This window comes from Caretta caretta, chromosome 1 (assembly GCF_965140235.1).
Source record: "Caretta caretta isolate rCarCar2 chromosome 1, rCarCar1.hap1, whole genome shotgun sequence".
In the NCBI taxonomy this organism is placed as follows: domain Eukaryota; kingdom Metazoa; phylum Chordata; order Testudines; family Cheloniidae; genus Caretta; species Caretta caretta.
Genome location: NC_134206.1, coordinates 250,000,047 through 250,024,523, shown reverse-complemented (window position 1 = coordinate 250,024,523; position 24,477 = coordinate 250,000,047). Strand labels below are relative to the sequence as shown.

Genomic DNA, 24,477 nt, shown 5'->3' with positions numbered 1-24,477 from the left:
ACCCTGGGTTTAGCAGGCCAATGCTCAAACTAGAGAGGGGAGCTCTCATGCCAGACAGGGAAGAACTTCTAACTGTGGAGGGGGAGCACAGCTCCACATTCCCACAACACATCTGCTTTGCTATATGCCCTGTATTCTCCTGTGCTTCCCTCCCCCACAACCTGGAGAGAGAGGGTAGGATGGAGTATGGCTCACTGCAGCAGATGATTAGGAGGGGAACAGCTGCTGCCTGGAGCCAGCAGAGCAAGGAGAAGATCGGGAAGCAGCAACCAGGCTCCTGCCCATTCTTCACAGCTCCCCCTCGTGGTGGTGAGGCTAAACATGTTTTTTCTTCTTTTAGCTGCTAGGCTGGTACTTGGGACCAGGTTCAAAATCCTAGGTGAAAATAGGCAGTCACGTAAGTCATGTACAAACTCTCCCACTCGGTCCCACCAAAGAGCTCTCCTAGTCCAGTGTGTGCAGGTGGAGTTAATTTTATTTTTTCTCCCTTGATATCCCTAGTTGTAGCTTGTAAGTTTTCAAACATTGCATTGATGGCTAAAGGGACACTTTGGGTCAAATGAGACCCCAAATGTAGGTTTTTAAAAACTGATCTTTTAAAAAAAAAGCAATAGAAACATTTTGCATCAAATAAGCATATCCAATGAAAACAATTTGCTAAAAAGTATTGCCACTCCCCCAGCAGTGTTTGCAGTCCGACATTGCAGCATTGGGCTAGGGCCTAAAAATGAAATTAACTACAAACCCTAAACAAAACCCTAAACAAACTCTAAACAAAAGGGAAGATGGCTTGTCTATTTTCATTGTCCAAACTGAGCGTAATGTAGAAAATAAACACTAGAAACAGTGAAAGCAAATTAGATTATAAAATACCTCCTGCTTTCATAATGTTCTTTCATTGCTAACAATTTCTTTTTTAAAATATGGTTTTAAGTCTGACAGTGTCCTCCTAATGTTCTATATTGCCACATTAGAGGCCTGGGTTTGATTCCTGGGCCTACACGCTTGCTTCCTTGGCTAGCAGAGGGTGAGAGTGCTGCAGAAGCTCTCTGATTAACACCCACAGACAGAGTGTTTCACACTGAGCCATCCAGTACCTTGCTCTTGTGCAAGCTCTGGAAGGAATCCTACCTGGGTCTGTTTTATGTGAGATCATATAGGTGGTGGGTGTAAAGCACAAAGAAACAGTGAGGAGATCCCCAGGGTTCTGACAGGGAACGGGAGGACCTGTAATAAACCCCCAGCCCCAAAAGTCATCAGTAGGGTGACCAGACGTCCTGTTTTTAAAGGAAAAGGAGTACTTGTGGCACCTTAGAGACTAACCAATTTATTTGAGCATGAGCTTTCGTGAGCTACAGCTCACTTCATCAGATGTTTACCGTGGAATACAGACTAACACGGCTGTTCCTCTGAAACCTGTTTTTAAAGGGACAGTCCTGTATTTAAGCCCTCCTGCAGGTGTCCCGACTTTTTCTTAAAAACGGGCAAACTGTCCCATATTTTCTGTCTCCCCCCCCCCCCCCCACATCAGTACTGGTGGGTCCTGCTGCTGGCCGGATCTCTGCTCGCCAGTTGCCCGCCCACCAGCGGTGAGTGGTGGGGTCCAGTGGCCCACAATGGGGGTGGTTGTGCAAGGCTGGTGGCAGGACAAAGTTGCAGTGCACAGGGCCAGTTGCTCCACCTGCTGGTCTGTCAGCCAACCCCTACTGCGTGCTGGCTCTCGGCCAGCAGGGCCCCACCCCCTGTCCTGTTTCCGGCCGGCACTTGCTGCACGCTGCAAGCTGGGGTGGCTGGTGAGTGCGGGCAGGCGCCAGGCAGTTAAGTGTCGCCTCTGCTGCCCACACGTTGGCCCTTTACAAGCTCCCCCTCTCGCTGTCCTCTCCCTGCTTTTCCTCTTCATCCCCCCAGCCCTGCTGCTCCTCCTACCGCCCTCCCCCCCTCCAGTGGCGTGCATGCCGCTCCTAGCACTGTGCCGAGAACCAGCCCCTGGTCAGAGCACTGAGCTCAGCAACAGCCTGGCCAGCAGGCTCCTTCCATCCCCCACTGCCTCTGGCGGGGCCGGTGCCCCGGGAAAGCCCAAGACCCTCTGGCTCGGGGTGCTGGCTAAGAGGAGCCAAGCCCTGCACATGCCAAAGCCCCGCACAGCACCGGCACGGGGAAGCCTCAGCAGGGTTTGCACAGAGAACCTTCAATGTTGCAGCACAGATCTCTACCACATCCACAAAAGGAGCCACCTCGTTAGCTGGGAGCAGTAATAAGTTGCTATACTCTAGTGGACCAGGAACTAAAGGGATCATGAAACCAGTTTTACCAGTGACCCACATGAAGAAATACAAATTCTAACACCACAACACCCTGCCTTCAAAGGGTGAGTCCTAAAACTTTTAATTTGCCTTGGACACAGTTGGCTGTTCTCTCCAGGTGTGCCCGAGGTGGTGAACCCATTGGCAGTGCCCCTTCTTTGCCATCAGCCATGTCCTGCCAGGCCACCACTGCCAATCAAACACTGTGTAACACTTAATAATTAACCACCCATATTAAAAATGGTAACTTTCCACAGAACATGGAAGTCCGATCCCATGTAGAATGCAAGAACCATTCAGGAATTCACCAGCATCACAAGCTAACTACCACAGACACTGCATGTCTTATCAGAGCAGAAGAGTTTTAGCCTTGGCTGAGTAGGCATATTTTGAGCCTGAGCTGATCCCCAGTCAAAGCTGGGGTCTGGAAAAGGGAAACCCACTTGAACTTCTGGAAGCCTGTTTCTAAGAGCTGTACACTGGGCAGGGCTCATGTTGGAGAGCTCTTTGGTGGGCATTATATGAAAGTGAGAGACATAAGAGATTTGTAACAGAAAGAGTGCTGGAACGTCAGAGTGTGTGGGTGGCTGGGTGGGCGGATAAACAACTATTCTATTTGACCACTAGATGGCCCTGTTGACCCACATACAAAATGAGGCAGACTGCAAAAAAAAAAAAAAAATCTATAAATGAAGCAGCGGGTTAAAAAAAAAAATCTATAATTCTCAGCAATAATTCCCAACTCGTTTTCTTTTTACGCCACTCACTTTTAATTACACTGTGTAAGGTTCTCAACTTAGACAATACAAGGAAAGGCCCCTCCACGAGGCTGACACAGCCGCCTTGCAGAGCATAGCGGTCGATTAGTTGGCTGGCAAATCAGTAGGTTTAGTGGTTCCCCCTCCACCTCCTTTCCTCATTCGTAAGCACACTCTGCCCGTGTCCTTTGGCATCCCTGCAGTCCTCAGCGTCCTCGGTTTTCTCAAGACCTGTTTTCATATGTTTCCTCTATTTCTCCCCTCCTTCGCTCTCAGGCCAGGGTAATACGGCCTTTCCCCCCAGTCCCCATTGTCACATCCAGCAGTGCCACTCGGAAAGGAGGCAGGGCATGTGTCAATGGTTAATAGTTTTCCTAACCCCAATATAAATAGAACAAAAAGTATAATAACTAAGAAATCAAATCCATTTGGAGGTCTGCAAAATGCTACTGCAGAGTTTAGAGTGCTTGGTCCAGTGCATGTTACTGTAGGAGTCCAGAGACCTCTCCAGGCTGCTCTACCGCCCTCTGTTCATCTCATGGGGCCACTTGCACACAAGAGCAAACCCTGGCCTTTCTGCCTCCAGCGCTCAGCATCCAGGGCTGTTACCCCCTTGGGAGCAGGCTAAGTGGGAATGGTTGGTAACAGTTCATTTTGTTTCTGCTGAATTGTAAACTCCTTCTATTCCATGGAACGATGGCGTGCGTGACTCTTATTTCTTGTGGAGGAATTTCATTTTGCTACCTGATGGAGAGGAAGTGAGGAAAACAACCGTTACACAGCAATATGTAGAGTGGAGAAAGTCTGAACTCCATCTCTCACCCCCAGAGCCAACTGGAGCAAGGACTGAGGGAGAGCTGCTGCCTCGGAATCACACCGCCCCCTCTCCCCCAGCAATGCTGGGTCTAGTTCAAGAGCAAGTTCCCCTCCCCCCGCCCCAAAGGAAGGAATTGGCTCCTGCTGGAGCTAGGCACAATAGCACTGCATGTGTCAGCCAGACAGTGGCAATTTGAAAGGGACACAAGATACAGCCTTCTCCTTCCTTCCCCCTTAGGCAGGAGTTAAATGTTGTGCTTTCAAAGGACTTCCAGTCCTCTTTTCGCTCTGTCCCCCCTAGGTACTTATATGGCCTGCGCTATAGCGGAGCACCTTACAGCTGTTAACAGCTTTATCTTCACAACAGGGCTGGGAGGTAGTCTCCTCATCCTCGCCTCAGCAGGGAGTGGCTGAAGCACAGGGCGATTAGCTGACTTGCCCATGTGGGGATCTAGTCCATCCCAGTGCTTTAGCCCACAAGACCAGCTTTCCTCCTTTGGGAGTCAGGCAGTGAGCTCAGGGTCCAAACTTTAATCCCCCCCAGACCCGGCAATGCAGCTCCCAGTCCCACTGACATACGTGCACGTTAATACGTGGCCCAATCCTGACCACTGACTGAAGGCCCGACGGCACATCACAGCAACATACCAGGGGAAGGCAGATACAACCCTCTGGAGAGTGGCGCTACCTAAAATAGCATCTTTGTTGCCAAATCACTGAGCTGGTGTTAAGAGTAACATGCAACACAACCACTGTGAAAAGACAAAGGTTGCTCTGGCATCTTACCCAGTCCTTTCAGGAATTTATTGACTCCACTCTGCTCCCCAGTAGGGAGCGTTTCCAGGTACTCCTGGGCACGTACCTCAAACAGACCTGCGGCAAAAAAAACCCCACAATCCTTTTGGTTCCAAATATATAACAAGAATACTGACCTCTTCATTAGTAGAGCTAAAAGCACTTTACTAAGGAGATGAGTCTATCCCCACTATCCCCATTTTACAGAGGAGGAAATTGCAGCTCACAGAGCAGACACTGACTTGCCCCAGGTTACCCAGCGGGCCAGTGGCAGACCTGGTCTCCAGAGCCACAGTCCAGTGCTCTATCCACTAGGCCACACTGCTTCCTCATGCAGGCATGACTAGCCAGACTGATCATCTTTGCTTCGTGGAGGGAATGGAGGAATCTTTTCAAAAGAATTCTGACAGGGAGTGTACAGAGACTAAAATCTGGGGTCATTTGAGGAATTAACATTTGGGGGCCACATTCTCACCTTCTAGGAAAAGCTCTTTGATCCCTCTGCCATTTCCAATGTCCACTGGTCATTAGCTCTTTAGAGGAGCTTGCTGAACCAGCACTGACCAGCTGTTCGGATGAGACAGGCCCCTCAAGTCAGTGGAACCTTAGAGGCCATGGGGCAGTAGTTATGAGCTCCTTGACACCCTTCTCTCAAATGTCTATCCCCAGAAGGAGGCATAACAACAGTAAATACATTATATATCAATACACTGGAGCTAATGCTAGTTCTGTAGCATCCCTGACAAAAACTCAAGATAGAATGGGAGGGAAACCACATGTGACGGAAGACAGTTATGCTGCTTAACACATCATGAGAAGGTGCTCACAAGCTAAGAGAAGCACCTCTAAACTGCTACTGTTTCCCAGCTTTCATTAATAATGCTCATCACTTCAAAACACTTTGCAAACATGAACTAAGCCTCACAACACTACTGTGAGGTAAGTAGTAGTTCCCCCAGCGTTACAGATAGGGAAACTGAGGCAGGGATAATTTAAGTGACTTATCCAAGACCAGAGATAGAGGCTAGGAATGGAACCCAGGAGTTATTGGTGCCTGGTTCTATACTCAGGCCACACCTCTCTCAAAGGGGGATGGGATCACTGCAATCTTTCAAAAACACATGGTCATCATGGCCTCACCCCAGAGCTACAGCCAGTGCTGCTCCAGGGGACGATGCTGGCTGCTCACCACTCCCAGGGGATGGATGGCAAAGATTCCAAAAGCCTCGCTGGAATAAGAAGAAGAGCCCCTAACCTTTGACCCCCTGTTTCCGCAGCTCCCGTTCCTGAATGAATCCCCCAAACATCTGGGTTTCCATGAAGACCTCCAGGAAGCGTCGAAGGCTCTTGGAAGAGACAGACTTGCGGAAGGCCTCCCGCTGTAGGGTCCGCTCCTCTCGCTCGCTGGGGGTCAGGAACAGGGAGTAGTGGCCCATGATCTCCACAAAGAAACGAACGAAGGCTTCAGACACCACTTCCTTCAAGGGGCTGGATTCTAAGGAAGAGGCGGGGGAGGAGGAGAGAAGCAGAGAAAGCCATGAGGTGACGGTGGTGCTGATGGTGGAACTGGGAGGATGCACTGGGCAGTCAGGGGCTGCACACTGGTTTACTTTGAAGTTGCATTCCTGGCTGTGGATCCACACCACCTTACCAGCCCTGCTGGCCTCTTTAGGAACTGTGCCCTGTACGGGTCTGAGAGTGAGAAGCAGCTGTGGAGAGAGAGCACCTCAGCACGTACTTTCCACCAAAAGGCTAGGAGCGGCCTGCCGCTGCTCCCAGGAGCACTACGTAGGCTGTAGGACCCTGGCAGGTGATCCAGCGTGGCACATGCACAAGGTGCAGAACCTCAGTGTGTCCCCCCATCCACCTCCTCTCCAAGGGGCTGTTTGAGTCCAGCAGGCTTTGCCGAGCTGGGAGTGCTGTGGAGGCGGCAGGCTCAGCCCGGCTGGAGGGGAAGGTTGCACTCCCAGGACTGACACCAGAGCCACCTCCTCAGCTCAAAGGAGCCTGGCTGTGGAGAAGGCAGGTGTGTGTAGGGAGGATGTATGGGGCGGAGGCTGAAGGAGACCACATGGAAGTCAGTCACATAGCAAAGGTCACCAGCGCACTGGAGAGTTTAGCAAAGCCTCAGCTAGTTCTAGCCACTGAACTGCATCTTCCATTCAAGCCTGGGCCAGGGGATGAAAACCGTCCCTTTTGGGGAAGTGACTGAAGGGCCGCCGGGCCCACCCGAGGACAACGAGCAGCCAGGCTGCAGGCTGTACCGTGTCTGCCATTCAGAGAGCCCTCCTCCTTGCCGCTAGCCAGCTCATTCCGCTGCTCCAGGACGCACTCTAGCGCCACCTGCAGCTTCCGAGGCAGGATGGAGTCCTCGTCCTCCACCTAGAAAACACAAGCTCACGCTCAGGGACCTTCTCAGGGTGGGGCTTGCGCTGGCTCCGGGGACCTGCTTTTCTCCTCAGCTAGCTCCGGTGGAGTCAGGGAGAGACGGGGCAAGGACACGGAAGGTTATCTGTTACGAAACCAGGAGAGCAAGAAGAACAATACTTGGCGCTTATCTAGTGCCTTCCATTCAGGGCTGTCCATCCCTTCTATAAGCACTAAAGTGGGGGTCTCACCCCCCAGCTACCACCTCGCATTGGACGGATTTGTAACCTTTTGTTTCAGCTGTTAGATCTGCAATCGTGTCGCCCGTCTCCCGGCCCTGACCCCACTGATCCCCTTGCTGGAGGTATGGTGTTGCTCTGATAATATCAGGAGCAGGAGTCAGCCAAACAATGCCAGCAAGCAGCTAGGCAGGCACAGAGGCTAGGCTGAGACTTGCATATGGCTAGGTGATTTTCACCCCCTCCCAGCCCCATACAGTGACATGCAGGGAGCCGTGGGAGAGGCACAGACGGATTGAGCAGTAACAGAATGGGGAGTCAGAAGGGAAGGGTTTGCCACGGTCTAGCCACTGCAAGAGGGCTCTATAGCCAGAGCGGCTGACAGACGAAAACTGTATTGAAAGATAAGAAACAGCCGTTAACCTCATATCACCCCTGTGAGGGAGGGCAGTGCTATTATCCCCACTTATAGATGGGGAACTATGGCCCTGAGAGAAAAGCAACTTGCCCAAGGTCTCACAAGGAGTCTGTGGCAGAGATGGGAATTGAACCCGGTGCTCCTGGACCAGTCCAGTGTCTTAACCAGACAATTGATTTCCTGACCTAGCCTGAATTCTGTGGGTTGCACTTGTGATTCAGAAGAGTTGGATTCTGCTTAGAAAACGAACAAAACCACCTGGCTTCCGAGTCTAGGAATACGTTCCAGGACACCCCAAAATTCGTGCTCCTCTGCTCCAGGTCAAAGGGAATCAGAAGAGGTGTATTTGTCTGCAAAATGATGTCCAGATTCCCATTTATTGTCTTCCCACTATGGTCTAGTAATGCAAGGACTAGACAGGGAGGAACATGAGAGGGACCAATGAAGACAGAAAATGAAAGATCTACTAAAACCAATCTTCACTGGAAGGTGCAGATATTACGCTAGAAGGTAGTGGTGACCAGTGCTTAGAGCAAAGGACAGTGTCGAGACTCTGGGGGTCTATTTCCAGCTTTGGCTGTGACTCACTCTGTGGCTTTGGACAACACACTTCTGCAGGCCTTGTGCCTCAGTTTCCCATCAGTTAAAAGGGGATAATGCTTCTCTACTTCGCATGGATTATGGAGGGTTAAATGTTTGTAAAGTGCTTTGAGATTCTTTGAGGTGCTACCTAAGCACAAAGCACTGTGACATTACTGTTAAACAGCCCCTGCCATCAAATCCTGCCTCCCAGCCTGGGCAAGCAGAATAAGCAAATACAGGTCAAGGCAAGGAGATGGAGGAAGTGGAAGAAAAAAGCCACATATGGGACAGCTCTACTCACCTGTCTGAGGAACCGGTTATTAACAAGGTCAACCACAAGGACCTACCAAAGAGAGAATGGGGAATTGTTATTTCCTGTTACCAGAGATTATCCCAAGCCTTCATGGCTCTCCAGGAAAACTCCTCCCCTCTCACAGAACCACAGCAGCAGGAAGAGATATAAAACACTGGTCAACAGCAGGGCCCCTGTTGTGGTTTTCTGACCACTTCACCACAAGCCACAAAATGACAGCTTGAACTGAAAGAAGCTGGCCTTCCCTAACCCTCCTCCCTTCACTTCTCCCCCACATATCCCAAAACCTTAGACTAGAACACAGTCAGATCTATTGTCTAAGCGAAAAGCTTTACAAAGAAGCCACAGACTATTTTACAGAGCCAATGATGAGTGAGGGACCAAAATAATATGGGGCTTTATCATTAACTCCTACTTAGTATTTACCCTATCGCACAAAACAAAGCAATGCAATTTAAAAAAAACTAAACACATCATATGTAATCTGTGGAATTCATTGCCACAGGAATATTGGAAGGAATTGCTTAGTATGACTTTGCAAAGATCAGCTCTGTATGAACAGTGTTGGTAGTTATAGAGCAGGTGTGAAGTGGGGAGAAAAACAGAGTCGCTGATCTCAGCTTGTCTTTAAAAGATTATTTCCCTTAACACCTTACCACCATCAGTGCCACTAATGGGCAGAAGGTTGTAGCCCACCAAAGGTTTTTCCTGCACTGGAGTCTAGGAACACTTTGGATGTGAGGCTGAAAATGTTATGATCTGTCACGCTGTGTGTGTGTGTTTGCCCTGGCACACTATTGTTCAGAGTTATTCATTTATTTACAGGTCTGCTTATAATTATTATTCATTTGTAATTTGGGAGCACCTAAGAGCCCCAGTCACAGACCAGACCACATTGTGCTAGGTGCTGTACAAACAGAACTAAAACACAGTCCTTCTCCAAAGAGCTTGTAATCTAAGTATAAGACAAGAGACAACAGATTGATACAGCCAGTCAGACAGACGTCTGTACTAACTACAAAAAGAAAAGGAGTACTTGTGGCACCTTAGAGACTAACCAATTTATTTGAGCATAAGCTTTCGTGAGCTACAGCTCACGAAAGCTTATGCTCAAATAAATTGGTTAGTCTCTAAGGTGCCACAAGTACTCCTTTTCTTTTTGCGAATACAGACTAACGCGGCTGTTACTCTGAAACTGTACTAACTACAACCATCCCAGGCCCTGGACAATCTCTAAAAAGAACAATTCATACATAACAGACTGAGCAATTGACTCTCCGCACTGTCCTGGCAGAACTATAACTGTAACAAAACTTTTAATAATAAAGCCCACCAGCAAAATCACCACTGGAGCCCTTCTCCCAACTCCCTGTGGGACAGGAAGGAAAAATGAAGGTCATTATGTCAGTTCCCCCTACCAGCTGCAGCAAAGTCCCTGCTCACTAGGTAGCAGCCTGTGTGTCTTGGAGCCAAAGGTTACGGGTTTTATTCATGATGCAGTTCACTGACAACTGGGATAGCTGTATTTCTGCAGCCACAGGTAGTTACAATGCCACCCTGCCTTAAAACAGTGACACAATCTAAGTCTAAGAGGCAAACCCTTCTGGGTGAGAAGACAACACAGTGCAGCCAACGCCTGTGGCTTTTAAAAACAACCATTTCATCTGAGTTCATGTCTCACCTCTTCCACGGGTAGCTCCTTGAGGCGGGGCAGTGAGCTGGTGAGCAGGCCAATCAGGAAGGGGGTTGGTGAGCACACAATGTCAATCATGGAAGGCGGCAACACTGGGATGTAGGTGTGCTGCCAGGTGAAGGGGTAGAGGAGTGCCACCATGGCATGGCAACACTTCGACAGGGTGCTAAAAGACAACACAAAGCACACAGCAGTAAAGGCAAGGCAGAGGGTGAGCACTCAGCACTTGCTGAAAATCAGGCTCCTTTCAGGTGTCTCAAGCTGGGCACCCACAGTCACGAGTCATTTTCAAAACTCTTGTCCCCAGTCTTTATTTCCTGGTCTAAAGACACATGGAATGGGTCAGGATTACAGGAAGCTATTCCTCTGTCACATGACACGGGGCAGTTTTCCACTGCCTCCAGTGGCTGCTGTGCATAGAATCATAGAATATCAGGGTTGGAAGGGACCTCAGGAGGTCATCTAGTCCAACCCTCTGCTCAAAGCAGGACCAATCCCCAATTAAATCATCCCAGCCAGGGCTTTGTCAAGCCGGACCTTAAAAACTTCTAAGGAAGGAGATTCTACCACCTCCCTATGTAACGCATTCCAGTGTTTCACCACCCTCCTAGTGAAAAAGTTTTTCCTAATATCCAACCTAAACCTCCCCCACTGCAACTTGAGACCATTACTCCTTGTCCTGTCCTCTTCTACCACTGAGAATAGTCTAGAACCATCCTCTCTGGAACCACCTCTCAGGTAGTTGAAAGCAGCTATCAAATCCCCCCTCATTCTTCTCTTCTGCAGACTAAACAATCCCAGTTCTCTCAGCCTCTCCTCATAAGTCATGTGTTCCAGACCCCTAATCATTTTTGTTGCCCTTCGCTGGACTCTCTCCAATTTATCCACATCCTTCTTGTAGTGTGGGGCCCAAAACTGGACACAGTACTCCAGATGAGGCCTCACCAATGTCGAATAGAGGGGGACGATCACGTCCCTTGATCTGCTCGCTATGCCCCTACTTATACTTATACATGCTTGACAAGGACACGCAGAAGTGGCTAACAGTGCAACTTTGCTTTCTTTAGAGAGCAGAGATACAATATTGAAGGCACAGCTTGTCTTGATGCTTAATTCTCTCCCAGCCCAATGACACTCTTTTAATTACAGGTTTCAGAGGAACAGCCGTGTTAGTCTGTATTCGCAAAAAGAAAAGGAGTACTTGTGGCACCTTAGAGACTAACCAATTTATTTGAGCATGAGCTTTCGTGAGCTACAGCTCACTTCATCATCTGATGAAGTGAGCTGTAGCTCACGAAAGCTCATGCTCAAATAAATTGGTTAGTCTCTAAGGTGCCACAAGTACTCCTTTTCTTTTTACTCTTTTAATTAACACCATCTTCTCTTTCTGACACTCAGCATACACCTCAGCGAAGAACAAGGCTGCAGGGGAAAAGGGTATCAATGCACATATAATGAACTGTTCAGAGAAAACAGACTAAATACTCAATAGAAACCAGGACAAAATATGACACTACCATACAGGTCCTGCTCAGGACAGGGCCTCAAAAGGCCAGGCTGACCCAAGAGGATGGAGGGGAGGGACTAGATTGCGAGTATGTCTACACCGCAATTGGGAGGTGTGATTGTATACAGGGTAGACATACTTGAGTTGCCTTTATGTAGCTGGATCAAAACCAGCTTCAGTAACAAGAGCAGGGTAACCGTGGCAGCTGGACAGTGGCATGGGCTACCTCCTGAGTGCAACCCCATCCAGGACCTGGAGCATGTGCGCAAGTGACCAGCCATGCCATACCGCAGTAGCTACATCACTATTGTTACTCCGGATAGCTTTGATCTAGCTAGATGCCTACAGTGCTGAAATCATACCTCCTAATTGCAATACAGACATACCCTGAGGAGCTGGGGTAGGGGAGATACAGTTCATGCTTTTCCCATTCAAATGCTACCAGCGACTTTGCTGAAAGTTTCTTCACAAACGACTTCCAAGAAGGTTTGGCCAGAGAACTCTTCTGAGCGCTGGAAGGAGAGTTGGGCGGGGCGTGCGGTCAGTTTCACGGGGCTATGCAGAGCACACTGTGGGACATTGGTTACTCATCTGTTCTGGGTTTGGAAGTGTTTGTGCATGTCAGGGGATGGGGAGGCTCGCCATAACAAGCTGTGTACATAACGTCATTTCGGTTTTACTAGCATCCAGCTCTTGAAAGAATGGGGGAGGGTAGAAAGGCTAGTCTGGCCTGAAGGAATCACATGGCCAGGAAAGCACTCACAGCTGGCTTGTATTAAACTCCATGGGTGGAATTTACAGTGAGAAATGTGGCTCTGGCAGCTGTTGCTGACTTGTAATGAGAGAGAGAGAAGAGGGTTTGGTCGATGTGGTCTTGTGCTCGCTCAGAAAGTGAGGCTTGATTTTTTGCTCCAGTTATATCTGGTAAATTTGAGTCCCTCCAGCATGACACTAGAGTGGGTTTAGGAGAATATCATGGTTGGGCTACAGGTTTTGGCTGCTTTTCACTGGATAAATTCAATTTGGCAGAGTGTGACTTCTGCTGTTGGGACATCACTGTGACCAGGTGAAGAAGCGCTCTGAGCAGTTTATACAGAGGTGCATGCCAGCCAGGGGATAAGTGAATTCTGATCCTAGGGCAGAGAGAGGAATCCATTTAACACTTCAGTTTAACATGGGGATAGTGGTACTGCCCTCCTTTGTAAAGCGCTTTGAGATCTACTGATGAAAAGTGCTATATAAGCGCTAGGTTTTTGTTATTCTTTAGGCTTTACCTGTGACTCTAACAGGTGAAGAGAATATACTAGGGAATTACTTCAAGGGACTTACACATAGAGGAAGCCTCTCTTTATAGAAGAGTCCCAGATTTTCATTTCCTTGCTTAAAGGGACACTGTCAACTTTATTTGTTTCTAACTGTCAGCTGTAAAAAAAAATTGACATTTCTGATGGAGCGCACTTTAAATACAGTCTCCTGGATTTTTAAAAGGTCCTTTAAAAAAGGGCAGAGGGCTCTACTCTCCAGCTGATGTTTAGAAGGGTGCAGAAGCCTAACCACTAAAGCATGTTCCCGTCCCATTCTTGCTCTCTGTGCACATTCCAGGCTGCTGCCCCTTCACCTCCACTTGCACTTTGCTTCTGCTCTCACCAGCAAGTCCTGCACCAACCACAGATACTGATACTGACTCTCCACAGAGTCCTGTCAATTGCACAAGGCAAACAACGTGAAAAATAAACGTTCTTCGATTGCGTTCATTTACAGCAAACTTGTAACAAGAGTATGCCTCCCATGTGAAAATCAGCTTGACTGTATCCCTTTAAAACTGTCTCCTTTAAGGAGATTTTGCTTTTCCTCACACATTTTGTGGCCAACGTTATCCGAGACTGAAAAGCAGGGGTTTCCTCCTCCTCCTCCTTCTTTGTTTCCTAGCATATTTTTCACCTCCCCAATTTTATAACCCGCAGAAATAATAGCAGTGTCTGTGTGGAAGCACGGTCACCAATTGCCAGTAGCGTTATGGGATTATTCTGAGAATAGCGTTGGAGCTCCTTTTTTTGAGCTGGAATGCAGGTGGCAAGGGTAGAGGTTATATCTTTGTCGTGAACCAGCCTCTGCCTCCTTCATTTTCAGGGCACAGCCAGCTCCTCCATCCAGGGATAGGAACTGATGTGAAAGGTTGGCCTTAGTGACTAATGGAACTAACTGGTCTGGTTCCAGACAGCTCTAAAGAAGAACACTGTGCAGCCAAAACATTACTCTACCTGAGGGCTAGTGGGATATTAAAACATTTTGTCCTCTACCAGCATTACAGTGACTCTCCATTCCCTCTTCCCCTGCTTGCAAGTCATAGTGGAATACAGAGGGCATGTGACAGAGGAAGTGGGAGGGAAGATGCTTGGGAGGACAGCTGGTGGAGGTCACAGACCCAGTTGCATTGGTTATGACAAAATTTTGTTTTGAAGTTGTATGCTGTGACTGTTCAGGAAGCAAAGAAGGTTTCCTTCCCTTTCACCATAGCATCTCTGAAGTCCTGGTCACCAGAACTCTCCCAGGTTAATCCTGGTCACCTGCGCTCATTTCTCCCATTGTGGAATTATCAGTCTACTTTGTGGATCAGATTGCTTAGCTTCCGATCCATCAGCATTCAGGAGTGCAGAGACGCTGCTTTGGGGAGTAGTGGGGTGGGGGAGAATACAAGTGTAGAGTCTCCTCTGCTTGAGTTTCGGCCAATATTGCTCGCTGTGGTACTGGATGCATTCAGGGAACTTCAGCCTTTCAACTGCAAAATGGAAGCTTTAGAACGATTTCAATCTAGCAGGAAGACAAGGGTCCGTTATTTGTGGAGACTGTCAATGCCTCCCTTTGGCGTGGCAGATTAGCAGCATGTCATGCTGAGATGATTTTTAGGCACATACTCTCTAGGCTGGGAATCCTATCAGCTATCATCTGTTCTCTAATCTCCTTCAGGCTGAGGTTAGGGAGAAGAGAGAAAAGCAACTCCAGAGTGCTCAGATGGCATGGGTCCTGATCAGTCTGATTTTAGACCTAGGTACAGCATGGAGCATTTGCTGCTCTTGTCAGTTTGTCGTCTCCTATTGGTGATGATCAAAATCAAGTGTCCATGCTGATTCTTTAAATCTGCCTTTGATACTATTGATCCCGAAGCATTGTTGACACAGCTGCAGTCCCCAGCAGGGATCTATAGGACTTGTGACCAGGTAATCTGTCCTTTAAGGGTAGTGGTGCCTAATGGTCAACCCACCCCATCACATGGCCTAGTTCTTTAAGAGGATGAAAGGTCTGATTATATATACAGGGACTTGGGAGACACGCTGAGAGAGGAAGTGGTCCCAGGAGTAAAAAGCGTTCGGGATGAAATCCCATTACTGTTTCTTTAAGGACACAGAGCAAGAAGCCTTGCAGAGAGAATGAGGCAAGGCTCCCCTCTCCCGCACCCAATTGGGATGAGCTGAAAGAAGGGGAACAGCATAAAAGCTCCCTCCTTTCTCATAGCAGAGTGGACAGTAGGTGACACCAGTAGGGAAAGGCTGGTCCAGCAGGGGGTGAAGCTGGTAAAGGTCTCACAGCTGGTTAATCCGTGACTCCATTCCAGAGAGGACAGCTGAGGAATCCTGCTTAGGAAGGACCACAAAATCAGACTAATAGAGCCCAGCTCCAGCGAGGAGAGCTGGTGAGGCTCCTAGGTGAGGGGAAAGGATGGAATTAACTCATACAGCCCAATTCCCAGGAGGAGAGCTGAGGATTCCAGCTTAAGGAAGGACTGAGAAGGGGTAACCCTGAGAATGAACCAAAAAGGGTTGCTGGATCAGAGGCAATTTTCAGGCACAGAAATGAAGAGTCTCCTGAAGGAAGGAGCCAGAGACGGCTAGCTGGACTAAGCTCAAGGCAACAAATATCCCTGGGTGTACCTGAATGAGCTTCTACTTGTGCTTGTGGCCGTCACTAATAAATGAGACCCTTGCAAGGAGCGTGCTCTTTGATTAAAAAGATCCGTCTGGACTTGATTATAACCCAGCGGAAGGGACATGAGACGGGGTTGCCATGCCTGAGCCATGTCTGACCAAAAGGGGGCACACCAGGGCAACCTCCAGGCCCTCACAGGACTTTAGACCAAGATTTTCAAAACCTATCGTGCCTTAAAGATAGGTTCCTAAATCCATATTTAGGCTCTTGAATAAGTGTTCTGATCTCTAAAGTACTGAGTACCCAGCAGCTTCCACTCAGCCCAATGGAACTGCCACATTCTTAATACTTTGGAGAAATCAGGCCACCTATTTAGGGTGGGTTTAAGGAGTCTGACTCTGAGACATCTGTTTGTGCAAACCTTGGTCTTTAATGTCCAGGACTGTCACTCTGGCACTTTGATTTGAAAACAATATCTCACTACAAAGATAGTCTAATCCATTTGTGTCACATAGCAGACCTTAAGTACTGGTGTTTCCCCTACCCGCATGAAGGCCTGTACAGGCCTGAGCAAAGCTGGGGAAAGATGATCTCAGTAAAGAAACACTTTTTGGGGTAGTCATTTTTTGGGTTGAAAGGGAATGTTTATTCTTGTTGCTATGGCATGAGGGAATAAAACTAACAACCAAATTCTCTCTTTGTCCACTGCCAAGCTTTGGATTAACAGATTTTTAAAAAACACTCAATATTCATTCCAAAGATGGAAAAGACAAAAGCATTTCACTTGCTTTACACTTGTTAGATGTGTTTTTGGCTCAGCTTGAAAACATTTAATAATTCAGACAGTACTTGGCAAGAGTCCTTTCCACTTCCTTTCACAGAGACTTCAGATTTTGTAACAATTAAAACACATAAATAAACTATGTGTGTATCATTTTCTCTCTCTCTCTATATATATATTAATATATACATACACACCCTCACAAACAAGTACACGTACAGATAAACACAGTGATAACATCCACATGACAAATTAGAGTGGTGTGTGATAAATGCAATTTATCATGCACTTTTCACCACTTCACCTGCACTCTGACCATTAATCCATCCCTCCTGGACTCCTACTAGCATTCCAAACCCCTGAGCAGCTTCAAACAGCTGTTTTTTCTACTTTAAAAAAAAAATCTATTTGCCAGATAAATGTTTGTTTTCTTTCCCCCAAAACGTGCAATTCCCATTCCCAAAGTAAACACTATTTAATACTTGGCAATTTCCTTGTCCCCTGTTCCAGGACAAGTGACAGTCAGCCTTGAATCAGTGATAGATTTGAAGTCCAATTTCTCAAAAGCCATCACTGATAGGAACAGGAGCTTTCCACCAATGGATGGAGAAGATTCTCAGCTTCCCATTATGATACACTACAGTGTTGCCAATGCCAAATGTTCCAAAATCATGAGTCAGGTCCCCAAAATCATGAGATCGGCTTTAAAAACCATGGATTTTTTGTTTTGAATATTACAGTTGGGTTATTTTCTTTGACTTTTGGTTTCTGAGCCTTTAAGGCACTCTTGGGTCATGCTTTCAAACTTGTCGCCGCAACTATGTGGGTTCGAAACTTATTTTAAGCTGACGGCAAAAAAAGAAAGCTGAGATTTTCGTGAAATAACTGACTCCAGGAGATGGGGCTCTAAGAGAAATAACAAATATCACAAGATTCACAATAAAAGCATGAGTGTTGGCAACACGGCACATAGTACTTGATTCCAGCCCTTGTAGATTCATAGACACTGGACCTTAAAACCTTTATGTATAGGAAAGTTATTGTATATCATTTTTAGAGGTTTCTACAATTTTTAATACTTTCTCTCCTTCTCCAAGGCTTGGACAGTTGGACTCAGTACTAAGGCACCTGGCTTTACTGTCAGAAGAATACTAATAGAAAACATTTTTGCAATATTTTCTACAACACATGTATTTTGGACATGCCACATGATGGTGCAATATGATATAAGGGTTTTACTGGCACTCATTTGGGGGGATCTGCCTAACAATGCGCTGATTCCAAACTTATACCAATAAAATCCTTGCATGGCATCACAAATTCTCACTGGCTATCATCATGTAAAGGTTAATCTATGCCTCTGTCCCTAATGAATCCAGTCATAATGCTGCGCTTATCCTGTATCAGAGGAAAAACCTCCCCGAGAAAATCTTGTCATTATAAAGATTACCAAAGTTATCTGTGTAGTTTAGACATGGGAAATATAGGATTGTCTCAGGTAAAGAGCAGCATCAGTGCTTTCATGCTTTGCATATTGATGTACTTTTAAGAGGATATGAAAAAAAATCTATGTATGTAACATGTCAAGCAAATGTAACCGAATAGATCCTCCCCTCCTTGACCCAAAGCAGCAGTAAAGGAGTGAAAGTGGGGAGCTGCAGCCTGTATGCTACAACCCACCCAGCCTCCCCATTGGTGTGATGACTTTGTATGAGCTCTGCCCTTACAAATCCCTGGACCCCTGCAGGGCGACTTGTTCCTTTGCTCCCTATAAAAGGGGCCTCTCTGCTTGCCTTCCCTCCCCCAGTCCCAGGGCTGTAGCCCGGCTGGCTGGGATCTGTGAAAACAGACAGCTTGGGGGTATTGTACGCCTGCTGAAACCTGATCGCGCTCATAAGTGTCATTACTCATCTGTAGCTTTTCCGTCACCGAGCTTTGAGAACTCTTCTCTCTGAATCCTCAAGTGCTTAAGGGCTGGATAGCTGCCAGGCACCAGCTGCATAAAATCTTAAAGAGACCTGGACCCCTGTGCTGAACTTGTGGGAGTGAATCAGTTTAAACCCCAAACCTCAAGAACCAATATTAAAAAATTAGTCAACAGAATCTGAGAACCTCAGCGAAAGGGCTAAGAGACACTGAGTTCCCTCTCTACTGCCCCCCACCCGGGCTTGATTCCTGTGCCTGCCAGAGCATGGCTGAAAAGGGAACATTGTTTCCCTCCCAAGCAATAGGAGGGGTTCTGCTTTCTTATTGCAAGGAGCTCTGCCTTGGTGAGATTCTGAGTAAAGGGAACTTGGTTTCCTTTGTGCACCAGAGGAAGCTCAGTTTTTGCAAGCTCCAGAGCTGGGCTTCAGAGAAGCAGCCGTGTTAGTCTGTATCCACAGAAAGAAAAGGAGGACTTGTGGCACCTTAGAGACTAACGAATTTATTTATTTGAGCTGGGCTGAGGAGTTTGGTTTCTCGCAGCATGTCCAGTAGAGGGTGTGTCACCTCGTCAGAGCTCCTGCCCTTTGGGAGCACTGGCTGTACTTGCTGGGAAATAACAGAGAAGAACAAAAGAACAACACAGAGGGGCCAGTACTCCCTTCTCAGTCTCTCCTTAACTAACATTTGGTTTAAAAGAACACAAGAGAAAGATGCAAAGGTGGGTACCTGAGTTTGTCTGCTATAAAGATCACTCTTCTCTCCAGAAGCAGGGATGCAAACACTCGGCTCAGGTGTCGGACGCTGAGAGAGGAGAACAGGGACTCAAAATCAACATGCTCAAGTCTCGAGTCCAGAGGCCGCCGCAGCTCAATTACCTGCCAGAAGGAAGCAAAACACAGGTCACGGCCTCAATCAGTGCACTGACAGGCAAGGGGCTAGACTCCCCAAGGACTTCAACCAGGGACCCTCTCAACCAAAAGAAACAGTGTTGCTGCTGGGGCTAAAGGAGACTTTATGTTAGTGAGTGGCACGCCTGGAGAATTAGTCTTTCCGCAGGAGCCACGAATGCAGCCTGCAAATGAAGCTGAAGGCCAGCACTGGTTTCTCACCATATTTTCCCCACCCTCCTTGAGCAGTGATGGTGAGGAGGTCTGAAGCAGAAGGCTATCATAGACTGATAGGTTCTCCCAACATGAGGGTCAGCAGACAGGGCTAATAACAAGTAGAACCAGGAGTTCAATTTGGGCAAGGTCCTATATTCTAGTAGGCCACAGGAACGGTTCAGATTGAACTCTCCCAGGGGCTTTATCCAGAGTCCATTCCAGGTGGGTGCAGAAATCCATTGCAGCTTCTCCCACTGAATTAGGCACAGGGAGCTCCCTCTCCACGGGTGTGATGCCCAAGCAGACTTTTATGCGTAGTCTTTTGACATGGAGCAGTCCCAGGGAGTGGAATTTTGTTCCCATCAGGAATGGATTTTGGGCAGCACTCTGTAGGGCACAGGGAGAAGGATGGAGGCAGGGGATGTTTCTAATTCTTCATCCAGTTCAGACAGCCAGGATCACTTTCACTATGAGAATCTGGACGGGAAGGAGAGGGGAGCAAGGTCTAACTTGTAGACTGTCCTCTCTGGTATCAGTTACAACACAGACTACTTTCTTTGCTTCTATCTACGTATACAGTCCTCACCATAGCACTTCACTGCTATTAGTGTATTTCTCCTCAGAACACCCCTGTGAGATAGGGCAGTATTATCGCCCCCATGTTACAGAGGGGGAACTGAGGCACAAAGTGACTTGCCCAAGTCACACAGGAAGTCTGTGACAGCAGGGAATTCAAGCCAGGTCACCCATGTCCCAGGCCAGTTCTGTAACCACGAGACCATTTTTCCTCCTCTGTAACCAGCTTCAAAGCACCTGGCCTATTCTTCCACAGTACATCACATGACCCACCCTCGACTTTGGACCTGGTTCTCAGATAGGCAAAGGCCCCTATGTGCTGTTGTGGCAGCTTAAAGGGCCTTAAAGTGGGCAGAAACAGTCCCCTAAGAATAACCCCTGTGCAGTGAAGCTCTCTGATGTAGGCGGCAGACTGAGGGTGTGGCTGGGCATGCTCCACTACAGATATTCTATATGGGTTTCCCAGAGACCCTGAGGCCACTTAAATTTACTCTCAGGCCTAAGCAAGGCTCACTCCCACACAACGCTGAATGGGTTAATGTGCGCCTGAGTGGCCAATTAACATAGCAGGCTACACCTGGAGGGAGAGCCAGGCTTAACTGATCACGAAGCCCAGGGCTGGGCAGGAACAGGCTGGCTCACATAAAGAGAGGAAGCTTGTAGCAGAAGGGGGCTAGTAAGCTTTGAACTGCTCCAATACCTAGGCAATGAAAGCCTGAGTGTAATACTAAAATGTCAGAATAGCATACGGAGAAAAGGGGAAATATCTAGGGACTGGAAACATGAGCTTATTGCCTCAGTGAGGAACCCTGGCAAAAGGCACTCTAGACCTGAGGCATACAGACCCATTGCTCTCACAGCATGGTTTGCCAAAACCAGGAAAGACTGGGGATGGAGAGATGAGTAGCACACTCAGAAGGAAATAGGCTCACAGAGGGAACATAATGTGGGTTCAGATGGCAGGGGTGCAACTGACATCGATAGACACAGAAGCACAAAAACCGAAAGAATACATGATAGTAATCTTCCTGGACACAGAAAAAACCTGCAATGTGTTACAGAGAGAGAGACTATTATATAAAGTGGCAACCATCTGGGTACTGTAGGAAGAATATACAAATGGACAAGGGATCTCCTACCCAAAGAACTACATGGGTCCGGGTAGGGAAAGCCTTTTCCACTGTATATTCCATTACAAATTGAACTCTACAGGGGACTGTCATTAGCCCAGCCCTTTTTAACATCATGATTAATGACCTTCCAAAGGAAACGAGTGCAGGGATAGACATCAGATGATTTGCTGATGACCAGGCCATATGGACCACAAGCAGAAACCTGGGACTCCAAAGGAATCAGTGATGCACTTTGTGGGAATAAAGAACAGGGAAATAGGTGGGGCTTCAAGCTCTCCACTGACAAAACTAAATGAATGATCTGCACAACATGGAAGATTCAGAAATTATATAAATATATGACCAACAGATAAATATAGTGAAAAAGGTCAAATTCTTAGGTATGATATTTGATAACAAGCTCACCTGGAGGGACCTGTGATGAAGTGTGCTTCCTCCACTTGCCCTGAAGTGGTTAACATAGGCCAGGTGGGCCAATTAACCTGTTAAGCTGCAGACCAGGGGACATTTCAGCTGAGAGGAAAGCCCTAATTAAGGGAAGCTCACCTGTGCAGGAACAGGCCGGTCTTCTATAAAACCAGGGAGCTGGTAGCAGAAGGGGGTGCTGCCAGGAAGAGGGCTTCAGTCACTCTTCATGGGACAAGGGAGAGCAAGAGATTTAGACCCTAGAGGAAGGATTTGTCTAGCAGACCCAGAGGAAAAGGGTTTGGCTAGAAGGGTGGAGAATGAAAGCTTGGGAGAGGTAATGCACGAAGTACTCCAAGAGAGACATAGGAAGGTTTGGGGTAGTACAGACCTTGGCTGCCAGAGATAGGGCCCCTGGACTGGAACCCAGGGTAGAGAGTGGACCTGGGCTCCCCTACCAGCCACTGAATTAGTGGCCCACTCTGGGCAGTGATCTTGAGGACCATCCGGAACTATCCATCCCCGTCACTGAGGGAGTTACTTAGCCAGGGCAGTGGACTTAAGGACTGCCTGGGATGCTGTGGAAGACTGTGATAGAACCACAGAAGGGGAGGACTGTTGTGACTTGGCCAGAGATGCAAGCCATGAAGACAAGGCGCTGCGGCTGCTGAGGAGTAAGAGAAGGGCCTCAGGGTGACAGAGTGAGATTACAGGCTGAGAAACCATAAGAAGAGGCATCTGGCCAAAAGAGCTAATCCCCAAACCGGCCAGGAGGAGGCGCCTCTAGCAGTGACTTGTGAACCCCGGGTCAGGACCATATTGAAAACATTATAGGTAAGTGCAAAGGGAGAAACTTACTAAGAAAATGGTGGACGATAATCAGACCTATTATTGAGTATGGCTGCTAGGCCTTTAGGTCAGCATCGAAAACAAATCTGAGAAAACTAGACTGTATCCAAGTACAGGCATTGCATACTGCATGCAGTGCTTTCATTACCTCGCCTCTGTATGTAACGCAGATAGCAGCTGGAGAAATGCCTATCACTCTCAAAATGAAGCTCTGAGACTTAGCCTTTAGGGCCAAAGTACTAGGTAATAGTGAAGATAACACTAAGCTAATATGTATTAATTAGGGAATTAAGTGGAGAGCAGGTAGGACAAAAACTCAAAATTCCTCAGTAAGTAGGGTAAGGAAGTGGATAAAGGATCTCTGTGAAAATAAAGGCTTAAAAAAGAGGCCAAAATCTCTAGCTCTGGGAAAATACTCTATCTCTGGAGAACCACCTCCTTGAGATAGATATGGAACTATACGATGAACAAAAGGAGAAGAATGATTAATATACAAGATATAGCAAATCAATGTATCTGTGATAAGTGGGGACACTATTGTCAGATGCATACTGATGGCTCCATAGAGGAAGGAACGGGTAGAGTGGGAATAGCTTTCTGGGTGCCCACATTCAGACAGAAGAAAGCCATCAGACTCATGACCTTTATCTCTGGCTGAGCTAATAGGGGTCTTGTTGGCACTAACTTGTGCTCTAGTTTTGCGGCCAGCTCTCATGGCCACCCTGTCTGATACCTTATCAGGACTGCAGACACTACATAATGGCAAGCCTGACAGCAGAAACAATATATGTAATGAAATATTACTGCTAACGGCTGAATTGGCCCAATTGTATGTGACTATAATAAGAGCATGGATCCTGGCACATGTAGGGCTAGCTGGCAATGAACTGGCAAAGAGACAAAAAATGCTATTAAGGCCGTACAAGTTGACCTAGAGATCCCATTAAGCAAACTGGAATTTAAGCACTTAATCAAAAATGAACTAAGGAAGGAATGGCAAGAATTGTGAGCACATGAAATAAAAGGGAAAAAATTCCGTGAATTATGCCCAGTAGTTGAAAATGTTGATATAGTCCAAGGCCCTGAGATGAACATTCTCAGTCCTGCCATGAGTGCAGCGGACTGGACGAGCTGATCTCTCGAGGTCCCTTCCAGTCCTGCGCTTCTATGATTCTAAGAGCAAAATGGCTTTATTCAAAATGTTAACAGGTCTTTGTGGATGAAACAGTAACTTATTTCCAATACACAAACAAAAGGATGGACTATGTGAAACATGTATGGTCCAGCAAATGATGGATCATCTCTCATGAAATTGTAAAAACTGTACCAGTGAAAGGAGATATACTAAGGGTTCTGAGTTTTCCATATAAATAAGAAAATTTTCTTTGCCACTCCTGTCCAGAATACAAGGAAAATGGGGGCCCAATTAAAAAAGCTATTTTGCAGTTCTTTAAGAATACTGGGAAAGGTGACAGACTTTAAGTCATAACCTACCTCCAAAGCCCAGTGCATGGCAGTCAGACACACAGAAAGTGACTCTGCTGTGCCACAAAACCCAAAACGATGAAGGAGGAGGGTGCTGCAGGGAGAGAGTCTGCAATCACTCTCTGGGACTACAGAGTGAAAAGGCTCAAGGAAGAAGCCTAGGGTTGGAGAGTTGGCGCTGCGATCCTCTTCTAAACAGAGAGCTCTGGCAGAAGCCAGGAGAGAGATAAAACAGCCACTGGGAGTGGAGCAGGCTTCAGTGGTAAGCCCTGATAGAAGGGCAGGATTTGGACTCTACCATGGAAAGACTTCTAGGAAGTGCTCAGTGGAGGACCAGAGCAGCAGAGAGGGATAAATGTGAAGCCCAAGGAGGGCAGGATTTGATTTGACTTTGTACCCCTTTAGTTTGGGATTTGTATTAGGGGAACCAGAGGAGAGCCCTGAGGAATCCTGGCCCATGAGAAGGGGATAAAGAGAGTGGAATGCCCTGAAAGAAGGGTGAGA

General features: G+C 47.4%; 1 protein-coding gene across 3 annotated transcripts in view; it reads right to left on the bottom strand.

The window, feature by feature from the left end:
* Window positions 1-3,049: 3,049 nt before the first annotated feature.
* The window catches only part of DENND2A (DENN domain containing 2A), an 87,323-nt gene continuing 65,895 nt past the window's right edge, over window positions 3,050-24,477 (bottom strand). For 2 of the 3 annotated variants that reach the window (XM_075122927.1, XM_048830708.2), the window contains 7 exons: window positions 19,149-19,297; window positions 10,273-10,450; window positions 8,580-8,621; window positions 6,937-7,054; window positions 5,928-6,167; window positions 4,664-4,750; window positions 3,050-3,805 (listed from right to left, as the gene is read on the bottom strand). In XM_075122927.1, coding sequence (XP_074979028.1) covers window positions 3,774-3,805; window positions 4,664-4,750; window positions 5,928-6,167; window positions 6,937-7,054; window positions 8,580-8,621; window positions 10,273-10,450; window positions 19,149-19,297 — 846 coding nt within the window. In that variant the 3' untranslated portion in view covers window positions 3,050-3,773. The remainder of the gene's footprint in view (window positions 3,806-4,663; window positions 4,751-5,927; window positions 6,168-6,936; window positions 7,055-8,579; window positions 8,622-10,272; window positions 10,451-19,148; window positions 19,298-24,477) is intronic. The other variant, XM_048830731.2, reaches the window with a different exon arrangement.